The sequence below is a fragment of the Pantherophis guttatus genome, chromosome 3, assembly GCF_059756535.1.
Source record: "Pantherophis guttatus breed Tessera chromosome 3, ASM5975653v1, whole genome shotgun sequence".
NCBI lineage: Eukaryota > Metazoa > Chordata > Lepidosauria > Squamata > Colubridae > Pantherophis > Pantherophis guttatus.
Genome location: NC_142065.1, coordinates 124,457,630 through 124,471,849, shown reverse-complemented (window position 1 = coordinate 124,471,849; position 14,220 = coordinate 124,457,630). Strand labels below are relative to the sequence as shown.

The 14,220-nt window shown below is 37.1% G+C and overlaps 1 protein-coding gene across 3 annotated transcripts in view; it reads right to left on the bottom strand.

Moving 5' to 3' along the window:
• SEMA5A (semaphorin 5A) overlaps nt 1-14,220 on the bottom strand; it is a 228,959-nt gene that overhangs the window by 44,879 nt on the left and 169,860 nt on the right. For all 3 annotated transcript variants that reach the window (XM_060691100.2, XM_087890210.1, XM_087890209.1), the window contains 4 exons: nt 13,394-13,601; nt 12,145-12,262; nt 4,713-4,894; nt 2,598-2,741 (listed from right to left, as the gene is read on the bottom strand). In XM_060691100.2, the coding sequence (XP_060547083.1) occupies nt 2,598-2,741; nt 4,713-4,894; nt 12,145-12,262; nt 13,394-13,601 (652 nt within the window). The remainder of the gene's footprint in view (nt 1-2,597; nt 2,742-4,712; nt 4,895-12,144; nt 12,263-13,393; nt 13,602-14,220) is intronic.

Sequence of the window (14,220 nt, the reverse complement as noted above, 5' to 3'; positions counted from 1 at the left end):
ACACTTGCTATTCTTAATTAGTTAATCAATCATTTCCGCTACTTTTTGGTCAGAGGCTAACCCTTATCATTTTTTTCTAGTTCTGATCTTTGCCACGGTGCTATGATTCTTTCAAGATCTCTAAAATACTCTTTCCAACATTCCCTCATTTCAGTTTTATCCTTTTTCATTTTTTTTCTGCATCAATTCATCACTTTTATTTTTAATTTTATTCAATCTATTGAAAACTTCTTTAGTTCTCTTCACCCATTTCCAAAACAACTTTTTTATAATACATCATCAGTCATATATTATTATAATAATACAAACATAACTGTTTTTTATTCCAAGCTGCTTCCACACTTTTTCTTATTTCCACTTTTTACCCATTTTGATGGGAAATTAATGCATTTTCTAATACTTATTCAAATAGGATCTATACTTTCTCTTCCTTCAATCATCCTACTTTCACTCCAGAGAGTTTTTTCTTTCTATGCGCATTTTCCCTAAAGATCTACACTTCATGCTATGAAAAAATATCCCACATTTATAACCCTTCATTGCTATTGTATTTTTAACTAATTCTACCAACCTTTCATTGTAAATGATCAAATCTGCCTTACTTTTGTTTTTATATTCATTTTTTCCCATGTGTCTGTATGAATAGGTTAATGCTTAAACTACATTTATGAAATATAATTTTTTGTTAGCAGGTCTAAGCATGTTCATCTTGAAACTCCAAATGACTGTTTATTTTATTGTCTTGTGTTGTTCCAACCAATCTATTCATATCACCCAGAAAAATGAGTCCTCTCCTCCCCCAGATTTCATTCTTTTATGTTGCACAATTTTCTCCAAAACTCATCCAGCCTTTCTTCTTTACCACTATTCACTGGCTATCTTCTCTTTTAAGAATTCCTATTTTCAGATGTACTTGCAACCCCAGATGGTAACAGTTCATATTTTTAACATATATTTTGCATTCATAATTAATCCTACACTCCTCCCTGCATATACCAATCAACTCCATTCTGCAAGATCAGACTACCTTCATTTAGATCTATTACATCCTTCCTACTCCTTAGTTTCATAGACACAACAAATTCTTTTTTTAATTTGTTATTTCTTTGTTCTTTTTGCAGATAGGCCCACAAATACTAAGTTTCATCATCACCCATCAGAGGTTTGGTCAATCAAGGGTATTAGACAACTTTCTTAATAATATAAAATGTAGACTGAGTTACCAGCTTTAGTCATACCTAGATTAAATGCTATACAATGTTGTCTATCCATGGAAAGGAAAGTATCAATCAATCTGGCATTTTCTGGCCAGGATGTCACAACCACAACTGATTTTTTTCTGACACATGATCATATTATCCTAAGTAAGCTAGCAGCTGCAATTAATGGACTACCTTGTAATGGATTACCTGTTGTCTATATTCCAGCACAGAGTTACATGCAGCATGCATTGCTAACACACAATCAGAATGCATGATGTGTAACGAAGGATCTTATCTGTCCTGAAATTCATAAGCATTTGCTTTCATTGGCTCCTTCTCACGTCTATACTTGGGGAGACATCTCTTTATTTTATGTCTTTCCAAATTATAGTTGTGTATAATGTCTCCGTTTATTCACATTTTTCTTAAACTGCATGGCTAAAATGTCTGTCTGAGCCTACGTTTGTTATTCTTGTGGCATTTTTTGCCCTTTTCTCTGCTTTAAAAAATACATGTACGTATACTCATAGAGTTATAGTGAGCATGGTATAGAAGACTACATTAGTCATTAAATTGTAAAATAAAATTTCAGGTCTGACAATCACAGCTGGCGTTCGAATGATGGACAGCATCTGAACAGAATACACACTTTTCTCTTAGACTGAATTCTAGCATCTAGATGGAATCAATTCTTTCAACACCTCAATTCCCAGAAATGAAAAATGTTTTCTTCCTTTAAAACTGATACGATTCTCTTTCAGCCTCTGTTTCCAGGAAGAAGAAATTTCCAGGTAACTACTGAAAACAATAATAATAGGAATAAACTGGAAGTATGTTAGAATATTTTGGTTTCTTTTATTTATGTGTTGCAAAATAATTATCTCTGGATCAACTTTGAAAAAGATGGTTAATATCAGCTCATTTCATCCATGAATGAATGCAATAATTTGCCTTTAAAATTATATTGTTTGATTTGGGTTTTGGGGTAGCTTGTACTGTAATTACTAATTTGGGGCATCTCCTGGTTTGCAAAACAGTGGTATCAGATCAATACCATCATCTTGTATTAATTATATTTTCTGATGGATGCTTTTTCCTTCATTCACCTGTAGATTTCCAGATCATAATAACCGTGTTTTATATTTTCCAACATGGATTATCTCCATTTTAATATGTAAGCCTAAAAGGAGTTCTTCTTCAATTTTTTCTCTTTAATTTTAATTTTATCTGTTTAATGTTAATCATTTTAATTTTATTTAATTTTTTTCTATATTCTGTGAGGTAAGTCCAGTTATACTCTATTTTTAGAATTAAGGAAATACATTAAAGAAATACAACATGGTAACACAGATACAAACAAAGGGGAAGCAGATGATGGAGATATTAGCCTCTTACCTCTCTTCACGGTTCTGCCCAACACATACACGGCCTCCGTAGCGAGGGCTTGGGTTATTGCAGGAACGCTGACGTACTTGAAAGCCTATTCCACAAGTGGTGCTGCAAGGAGACCAAGCTGACCATGGAGTCCACCCTCCATTTCTGTAAGAACAATAAATCATGCTCAGTAATTTCTAGGTCTGCGTGTCCAAAGAAATATTTGATTCCACAAGGGAAAAAGCTCTTTGTGGGGTACCTGGAGCAACAATAATGATCAACAAAACAATTAAATATCCTTTCGTTAACTCTAGAGAATCTCATTATCCCAATCTCATTATCCCAATCAGCTTTTAAAAACTGGACAATCTAACATGGGCTTAATTACATGGTTAGATCCTCTGTTCTGCCAGAAAATTCAATTTTTCCCAGTTGAGACATTCTTGAGGAAATCCTTCCACAACATAATTTCTCCAACCTGAAGTATTCTTTTAAATCTTTCCATCAATTAAGCAACTTTGCAATTATGTTAAAGTGTTCTGGTTATTGTTTTTGTTGTTGTTGTTTTTGCAATCATTGGGTCATAGGTTGTGCATATTTTGATCTAAACAAAATCATCATTGGAAAAGTCATAAGACAAGATATCATAATTCAGCATATTACCCATTCTCACATGATTTTTTATTACACTAAAATAAAAGAACCATGTGTTTTTATTAATGTGTTGTGGGAATAACTTTGGGAGATTGTAGAAAGAGCCACAAACAGGACAACAGTTGGACAAGAGAAAGACCACAGAAGGAAAGGGGGTGGAGAAAGTATCTCAGAAGGGACCCTCCCTACTTTCTCTGGAAAGTAAAGGCAGGGGAGGGTGGAAGTGCTTTCAGACTTTTGTAAGATTCTGTTACTTTAACCTTACAATAAAGATAATATTAATACTCATGTTTTTGGTTTCTTGTTTTAACTACCTCAAAGGGCTGACAATATTTCAGCTGTATGCACTTTAAAAAAAAAAACTTGAATAGCTAAATCAGAGTTTGCCAAATTTCAGATATGTATATAATTGCAAATTTTTAAATCATGGAACTCATGAAATAGTTAATCATATTTTAACCACAGCGAGTTTTAAAATCTTTCCAAGGTAGCAAAGATCTCTCTTCTCTCTTATTGTTCTCTCTTATTGTATCAAATGACTCCACATACTTTTAAAACCAGTACATATTTGAAAACCACACTTTGGTTTAGAACCATATTCCCTCAATATATAGAACCGAGGGTTAAAAAAAAGTAGGCAAAACAGTATATATAGGCTGAGTTCATGAGTTCCCCCCAAAAAACCCCAACAACGATTGAGGTAAACAGGTCTGCTACACAGTAGGTAATTTAAGACTCTATAGGGGAGGATTTTGGAAGATTTTTTTATGCCACATTTATTATTTTTATAATAAGTAATTCAAAATGGTGAACAAATCTACTTCCTCCTTCTGTCCTCACCAAATGGTGAGATGAGTTGGGCTGAGAGATAGTGACTAACCAAAATCACCCACTTGGTTTTTCAAGCCTAAAGCAGGACTAGAACTTACAGTCTCTTGGTTTCTAGCCTGGAGCCTTAAGCACTAGAGCAAATGGGCTGTTTTTCTGTCATAGTTCTTTGTTTTTAAAAGACTAAAGAATTATTCAGTATTTTAACAGTAAGAAATCCACGTTTCACACTGAGTACCCTTTGACATTTGATACTTAAGAGATTGCAATGTTCAATCACAATTCCTTAATGTCACAAAGTTTGGGATCCAGATCTGCCCATTAATCCTGAAAAGGCAGAATCTGAACATAACCAGAAAGTAAGACTGGACCAAATTGGTTGCAAGATCTATATTTTATTCTGCACTAAGTGGGAATGGAAGCATTTTTGTGCTTGCTGCTGCAGTTGGAGCCCTGATAAGTGGCACATTTTATCACCAGCTGCAGCCAAAAGTACTTGTTGTCAAACATACAATATATGTAATATATTGTATTACTGTGGCTTATCTTAGGCCTATAAAATATGAAGCAGTTCTATTGTCAGCAATGACCGGGATATACAAAATAATCTTCCAAGAATTAAATATTACATTATTAATTTTACTTTTTACATACCTAGAGCAGTTAACAATCTCAATACTTGACCCTTCACACTGGCGACCCCCACATTTTGGAACCGGATTGTCACATAAGCGTGTTCTACAGAGGCAAATGCCTACACTTGATCCATCTACATGTGTACAAGGCTTCCATTCTGACCAGGAACCAAAATGGCCATCCACAGTCAAATTCCTCTTCTGGAAATCAAAGGAGAAAAGAATACATTCCAGTGATCACATTTAAAGTAACAGATAATCCACTATATGTTACAGGTCCAACTTGTCTCACTGATCAAGAGCACCTTGTACCTGGCAACTTTTGTTGGACAAGCACAGCCTTGTCACAATATTCTTAAGATGTGCAGGGGAGGCTCTTTTTATATACATGTACAAACAGTTATGTTCTAATTATGAATTAGCTCAAACTAATTTTAAATTGTATTGCTAGTTTATAAAGCTTTAAACATCTTATGACCGGGTTGCCTAAGGAACCATTTACTTGTATATGGCTTACCCTGTCGTAGGGACCACCTCTCCCATTATGAATCTAATACATACACTGAGCCTTGATGGCGCAGTGGTTAGAATGTAGTATTGCAGGCTAACTCTGCCAACTGCCAGCAATTTGATCCCCACCGGCTCAAGGTTGACTCAGCCTTCCATTCTTACGAGGTTGGTAAAATGAGGACCCAGATTGTTGGAGGCAATATGCTGACTCTGTAAACCACTTAAGAGAGGGCCGTAAAGCACTATGGAGCGGTATGTAAGTCTAAGTGCTATTGCTAAGTGCTATGAATCAACCAACTGCAACCTGGGGTCTCTGTTGTTCTCTGAAACTGGTTGTCTGCTTGCAGACATTTCATTACCAAACTAGATAATATCAATATGCTCATATTACCTAGTTTGATAATGAAATGTCTGCATGGAAATTACCAAGCTCAGAGAGCACCAAGGACTCCATAGTTCAATCTTCAGCTACAAATATTCTCTTCTATCAGTATCAACTGCAGTGTTTACAGCAGCAGAACAGGCCCTTTTGATGGAACTTCTGCCAGATGCTTTGCTATCTAGTATGCAAAGAATGGCCTTATCCTATCTTGCTTCTAAGCTAATGGAATACTCTCAAGAAATTTATCTCAGGATTCAGGAAAGTGAGCAAAAAGATGCCTGTTTCATCAAGCTTTTAACTGTTAAATTGATTTTACAAGTGGTCCTCATTTAACAACCACTTGTTCAATGCCCGTCAAATACCGTTTCCCTGAAAATAAGCCCTATCCCAAAAATAAGCCCTAGCATGTTTTTACATGTGCACCTAATATAAGTCCTACTTCCAAAATAAGTGCTACTTAAGAGCCAGCGCCTACCCATTCTGTCTAGTTGGACACAGTGGCCATGAGGTAAGATGGGTTGGTGGTGGAGCTGCCCCATGCATCCCACAAGGGCTTTCCTCAGGGCTCCTGTAGCCAGGCCATCCACACCTGATATCTGCCTTGCGATGGCAACACCAGCAGCCATGTGCAGCAGAAGCCCACATGGCGGTTGGCCCACTTCTTCCACTTGTGAGGCAGGTGTCAGGGCGCGGATGGCCTGGCTGCAAGGGCCCTGAGGTAAGCCGGTGTGGGGAGCGTGGGGCAGCTCCGTCTCCTCGCCTCACTTTGTAGCCGTGGCACCTATGGCACTGGCATGTCGCTTGGCCTCCTGCTCCGTTGCGGGCATGAGGAAGAAGTGGGCCAGCGGCCATGCGGAGTCCTACTGGACGGAGATGTCAGAGCCGCTGTCATGAAATGAAGCAAATGTCAGAGCAAGGGTGGCCTGGCTGCAGGGGCCCTGAGATAAGCCGATGCGAGGCACATGGGGCAATTCCAGCTCCAGCCCACAACTTGTGGCAGTGGCACTGGCATGTCACACAGCCTCTTGTCCCACCACAAGCAAGCAGAAGAAATGGGCCTCCTGTACATAGAAAAGAATAAGACACCCACCAAAAAATAAGCTCTAGTGTTTATTTTGGAGCCCAAAACAAAATAAGACCCGATCATATTTTCGGGGAAACATGGGTATATGACAGCACTGAATGAATGATAGTTATAATGGGATGCCATACTTATAATTCTTGCAGCATCCCTGCAGTTACACAATTGTTATCTAGGTGCTTGGTACCTAGCTTTCAATTACAACATTGAAGTTCCTGAGTCATATAATTGCAAAGTGCAACATTCCCTGATAGCTTTTCACAAGCGAAGTCAAAGGGGAAGCTGTCAGGAAGATGGAGGTCATATGAGGTCCTCACTTAACAGCCCACATGGTCCTCACCCAAAGTTACCTAGCCAGCTTTCATGTAACTAAGGGAAGCCTAGAACTCCTGCTGCTTTCTAGGCTAGCACTTTAACGACAATAATTTTAATATATTCATTGATTGAAGGCTTATATACTATGTAGCATAGTGGTGTGTGTGTATATATAATAAGATTATTTATAAGCAGAAAGGCAGGTATAAATTTAACCATCACATTTTTGAAGGGCTTGCTGGGCAAGAAAAACACTGAGGGAAAAACTCCTACATCAAGTTGCAGAAATAAAGAATGTACTTTGTACACACACTGACTGAAAATTGAACGTTGTTTCCAGACTGTTTAGCTAAGATTTAGCTAAGATTTCAATGAGTAATAAACCAAAAGAAATAAAAGAAAAAGAACTGCAAAAGGACCTTGCAACTGTCATGCCATTGGTTGCCAAAACCACATGGCCTCGCCAGATTTTCTTACATCTGCAGTCATGAGCTGTGAATACATGCTCAAACACTAAGTGAGTGAATATTGTTCTGCTTTTCATGTGGCCTGCTAAGATGCCCCCCACTGAGTATCTGAGCAAGGAAATTAAGCAAACTCTGTTAATTGATTGTTTTTAGTGATTTTTTTTCCTAGTTGTACTTTTCTCAACATTGGGCATTTGTTATCTGGACTCCTAGTTTAATTTTATGATTTTAATTTTTTTATGTTGCCCAGTTATTGCTATGAGAGGGTTGTCTGTTTCTAAAAAAAATAAATAAATAGATAAGCAAGCAAACTCTGGTTTCCTGCTATAAGAACAAGGTGGAACAAGTGTTCAGTTTACACCAGTTCTTCCCAAAATCTTTTTTTAAAGTAACAATTATAAACCCATTATCTAAACATAGCAAAGACATTCTGATCAGTAGTGGATTTTAAATCCCAGCACTACTGGTTTGCTATTGGCAGCGTGTGGGTGCGCTCGCTCACTTTGCGAGTGCATGGCACTTTTGCACATGCGCAGAAGCTTCTGCGCATGTGCAGAGCATTTTTTGATGACATCTGGGCGGGTGGGTGGAGCCTCCCACTGCCACCACTACCAGTTTGCTCGAACCATTGCAAACCGAAAGCAACCCACCACTGATTCTGATAAATGGTAAAAAAGACTTTCTGATAAGCAGATTTGGGTAATGAAGGAAAAAGCTTGGGAAGTAATGGCTTACACGATCCCATCAATCCAGCAAGACCATGAGAAACTCCAAGGATTGTGCTTTTACTTTTACTTAATTATATTTTATATATTGTTTGCATGATGGTTGGTTTGAATAAGTTGGTTTCACAACTTACAGTCCTTTCCTTTATACTCTATAAGCAACTTATATTGTCACCCACCATTGTTAGGCCAAAATGAAAGTAATGAGAACATGGATTACAACACTGCAGGGAAAGGTTGGTGATGCAATGAAGATACTATAATTCATCAGTGAGGAGATGACCTCTAATCAAGAAGTTTCTTCCAAATAAATTTATGAGGTCAGATGACAAATCATGGTTAAATCAAATTAAAAGTGAATGCTTCTGAAATCTTCATAAATGAAAGGGTAGGGAAAGTTCACAAGTCTTTATGACTCATTCTCATTATGTTAAATGTTGCTTAATGTGACTTCAGAATAAGGCATATGTATATGATGTATTTCTTCCAATTATAATAAAAACATATTTTGTGTTCATTTTCATATGATTTTTCATATTACAATACAGACGAAATTAATGGTAGCTGAGCCAGAGTTAAAAGAGTGATGAGATACATTTACTGCTAATCTATACTATTTCCAAGAGAATGGCTAATCATAATTAATTTTCCCCCTTAAAAAAAGACTACATTCTGCTACAGGAAATTAGCACATCAGACATAAGGGATCTAGCTAAATTTCCTGACACACTAAATTTCTACGTAAAGGAAGTACTTGCATGGAGCAAATGGTCATTATGCCCTGAAAAGCAAGCTAAAAATCCGTAAAATAATCCTGCAAGGGCTTTAATGGGTAACACACATTACAGCCCTCGGAGGACAATCCTGTGGATTTTTCTCATCCCCCATGACAAATTTTCAACTTTTGAAAATTTCAATTTTTGTTTCAGAACAAAATGCTTTCTTCACCTTTTCTCTGTATACAGATACATTTAGTTTGAAGGTTGCAGTTATTATCCTAATAGAAGGATTTTTTTTCTACTCAGGAGTCACTGCGGCAGCTGAAGCTGCTGAATCATGGCCACCTTGCATGCAAAACTTATTACCAGCTGCCTGCCATGCCAGCTGTCTCAAGGTAGAGACAGCCAGAGCCATCAAATCCAGTGGCAGAGCAACTGTGCTAGATGCCTACCATCTGCAAATATTATAATTGGGCATCAGAAAGTTGCTTTCTAGTTCCACCCATATTACTTTTGATTCTGTGGGGCTCAATTAGAATAGCTCGTTCCTCTGTTTTGTCATTTGATTCCTATGTATAAATAAAAAAGAAATTCAGTGTTTCAAGTGAAAACAGACTCTTAAACATAGAGAGCCTGTGTAAGGTACTGAAAGTGGTTTCCGTACATATTCAACTTCTGATTCTCTATCCTGAAAACATTTGTGTCACAAAAATATACATACATTTATGTCTTGCTCCACCTGGCAATATTACTGTATGAAAAGCATCAGTCACTAGAACATTTTGTACTAAGTCACAAAATGAGCATATTCAAATAAACTCTCTAAAGGTCAATGTGGAAAACAACAGAAAGGGGGAAATTATCTACAAATACTTCAGACAGCTCGTAAGTGTAAGTGCACCCACATCTAGGACCATCTGTTGTAAAGGGGGAGTCTGCTCACTAAAACAAGAAAGGCCTTGTGAATTTAAGGAAAGAACAAAACTTTGGTGTGTGCATTAATAGCCAGAGATATGTGTGCTATTTCTGCATATCCTAAGACCCGGGGGTGGGGGGGCAGGCGGGAAAGAAATGAGATAGACTGGCTCAATTGTCTATGGAGATTACCCTCATAGGTAATCTGTAGGAGTCCAGGGTTTCTGTAGAATGTGAACTCCTTTATGAACATCAGAGCCAGTGGGGATAGTGGTTAGAAGTTCTTGTGGCAGTGATTTTGAAATATTCAATTCTGGAAAAAGGGAATGGGCAGCATGAATTATCCTCAGTATATTGAGGAAACAATACCATTTTATTCAATCCCATGAAATATGGGGTTTTCAAGAAATATGAATGGATCAAAATAAATGCTTTGGCTGAATGGATTTGGGAGCAACAGATATAGATGAAGAGTACTTAAGGCTTCTGAAAAGTAGCCAAGGTCAGATCCCTGCAAAATTCTACTCTCTCTTCTTTTTAAGGGCTTTATGAATGACCATCTCAGAATATAGAATATTAACAACATTTCTTGCCCTTCTTAAATTTCTGGGCAGAACAGTGACAACCATAGATTTCCAAACATCTGGCATTAATGTATTTAAAAACAAACTAAAAATGATTAGCTAACAATATCAGAAGGAAATCTTGTTCCTCAACTCTGTGTGAAGTAGATCCTCAGCCCATCTCCTTTTCTAAAATTCTCTTGGCTTCCCGCTTCTTCCTTAATATCTGTTAGATTTTCCCTTTTATCTTTCTGTTTTATTTCATGCAAAGCCCTGCCTCTGGGACCACTTTTCACTTAATTCAATCTGTTTCTTTCTTCTTTAAGAACACAAAGGTAATGTCAACCTGCTTAGAAAACTTACACATGACAGCCTAGAACTGAAGATGGTGGATAACTTTGATTCCTTGGGCCCAAGGGAACAGATAAAGATGGGCAATGTGCTGGAGAAGTAAGGTAGAGATTAATTTTAGGATGGAAGGCAATGAAAAACCTAGATAAGACTTATTTATTTATTTAGGTTATGGACTCTTCAACAATAACAGCTTAAAGCACTGTTCTTTCCAGTGATAATGTATGGCTTTGAAAGCAGAACATGGAGAGAAAAAGACAGACATCTTCAATTTATAGATCTAGAGATTGTTTCTGAAAGTACTATGGATGGCAAGAAAAATGATCAATCAGTCCTGAATCAAATAAAGTCTGATTGTTCCCTTGAGGTGATGATCAGCAAGCAGAAGCTTACATACTGATGGGAAGGATGATGAAGTAGAAGAAAATAAGTTTGGTTGGCAAGATTGAGGGAGCAGTAGATAAGATGGATAGGTGGCATCACAGAGATAACAAGAATGTCCTTGGAAGAACTATGAGTTAATGCTTGGGCAGGTTAAGATGGGACCATTTATCCTTGTATTTTTTACCAGGAGCTGAGCCCATCTTGATGACACCTAACTTCAGTCAAAGACATATGGCACTTTTTGTTATCACTGCTTCAGACTTTTCTTTGCTATTGTCCTTCTTCATCTTTTTAGTTCTTTCCTAATTTTCTCAACCCACATATTTTGTGACCTCCATCTTCATTTATTGCTATGAACCTTTTGCTACTCTATTCTGTTTCTAAACAGAATTTTTCTCCCTTCCCTTCAGTCTTAAATCAGTTTCCATCTTCCCAAAGACTTCCCTAACCACCACCCCATCAATATTCTATTGCTTCAGTGATTGCATATACATACATACATACATACATACATACATACATACATACACATACATATATATGCATGTGTGTATGTTTGTGTGTGTGTGTGTGTGTGTGTGTGTGTGTGTAAATTGTAGGTGGGTAACTTTATGACTCATATATACAAATTATGCCTTACAAAAGCTTGCTAAGAATAGTGAAAAACACGAAGTATGTAACTCTGACAGACAAAACACACCAACTGATATTGTTTTGATAAAATCATTTGCCGTTAGTTGCTCTGTACAAAGAATACCTGAAGAGATGTGGTGGGTGGGCTAGCGGTACAATCACCCTAGAAGGCTCCAGCAATTATCACCAATTGCTCTTTTCTGGTTTCAGTGTTTCAGTTTGAACCTTTTCTGGTTTAGAATATTTTTGAATTTTTATTTATTTTTTTTTAATTGTAAATTGCTTTAAGGAGAATATTATAAATAATTACAATAATGAAATGGTTATCATGAATATGATGGATTCTGTGGAAATCACTTGGATTCAGACAACTTGAAAAAGGATGATGTATCTGAATTCTACTTACTGGACAGAGAGAGATGCTTTGCTCCCATTGACTCATGCTCACGCTTTCTTCCAATGGTGTGCATTTCCTTAGCACCAAGTCCCAGCCACAATAAGGATCCTGGGATCCAACACATGTGCTGAAAAAAATTAAATTGAAAACATCACAGAAATTCTCATATTTTTCTTCATGAGAAAGAATCAACATTCATTAATGTGCATCTAAAGACCTACTGAGTAAGACAAACAGCCTGAAGATGGAGGTATAGGTAATTCTTGTTTAATGACTGTTCCCTTAGCACTGTTTGTAGTTATGAAGGACCCTCCAAAAATTACTTATGATACAATTCAGGAGATCCAAAGGCTGTATATACCCCTGCAGTCACATGACTGCATTTTGACACTTCTTAATTGGCATAACTTTATGGCCAGTTGCATGATCAGATGACCATGATTTACAAAGTTTTTTTGATAGTTTCCAGTCTTTTTGCCCATTTCTGGCAGAAAATACCCAGAGGAGTACCTTGGTTCGCTTAACAATTGTGGTGTTTCCTTAACAACTGCAGCATTTGCTTAATGACCATCACAAAAATAAAAAGTCAGAAAATTGGGTCTTGACATGTGGGTACCTTGACTTACAACTGCCATGACTTTACAATGGAAATTTTCAGGCTCCATTAAGGTCATAAGTCAAGGACTACCCGTAGATAAGTCTTTTCCTCTGTTTTATTTATTCTATACCTGCCTAACTATAACCTGGAGATTATTATTCTCCAGGCAAAGCAAGAAAAAGGGCTAGCCCCCTCTTTTTTATTGTTTAAAATCTATCCCAAATTCTTCAAATACTTCTTCACTGTCCCTGAACAGAAGGTAGCACTTTTTTCAACCTAAGTGTTGAATTTTCCTACTGATAATTGTAGTTTGCTGGTGCTAATAATAACTTTCTGGAAATGTTCTACAATGCCTAAGATGGAAAATTGCTTTAGATAGGAGAGTTATGAGACTGAAGTGTTTAACTGAAAGATTAATCAACTGAATTGAATTCATTAGGGGTAGGCTGCCATTCAATGCACTTGGAAACTGTTTTTTGGTGAAAGAATAGCAATAGTATACCCTTTTTTTACAATGGATGTCTTTCCTCTATTAAACTGAAAATTGTTCTGCTTCAGATAATTACTTAATGAAAAGAGTTTTAAATTATGTAACCCTGTAATTATATTTTACTCAACTTTCTGCCCAGATCATTCAAGATCAACTAATCAGACAGCTACCTGTATGTTTTATAAAACTGGCATCTCTTCAGTGGGATCTTCACCACACTTCTCTGAAGACCCACATAGAGAGCACTCTGACTGTGTAAAATCTGAAGGCTCTTGATGGGCTCCCATTGCTTCTTTGGGAAGATGTGAATCTCCTCTAGCAAACAACTGCTGGCTGTCTGATTAACTGGAGCAAGGATTTTCTTAATTGTCCCATGATCTGTAAAAACAAGTGGGTCAGATCAAAGAAGCAGAATTTACTGAAATGTTGTTATCACAATTTCTTTCACATTCATTTTAGTAGAAAGAGAAGAAAGGAAACCATACTGAGGAAGTGAGGTAGAAGCTGAATATTCCCATCCTTTGAAGCTCAAAAAAAAAAAAATACAGTTGCTTTATGCCATTGATCCAATCTGCTTTTCTGTTATAGCTGGAAGCAGTATTTCAACACTTTGTGCAAGCTTTTTTTCAATCCACTTGGTATATTTCCTTTTGTCCAAAAAATGATAGTGGTGACTGAACTTTGTGAGTGCAAATTGATTCCTCCCAAACACAGTGTCCTACTCTGCCAGGGCTACAACAGACAGGAACAGGAAAGCAGATCAGTTATTCAATATGAGCTAGCAGAATTTTTCTCAACCTGGTGTTTTCAGATCAACAATCTCCATTTTAGGAGAAAGATGCTGTAGTTTAACACACCTGTGTGATATCAGGTCCAAGAAAGTTGTCTAGCAATGTAAGATTCTAGCTTCATATTTGAAAAGTATGGATAGTAACATTAGGTTTATCAGAAGATCATTTAAAGAAAAGGAAAATAAACCACAGTACCTGCCCATTCC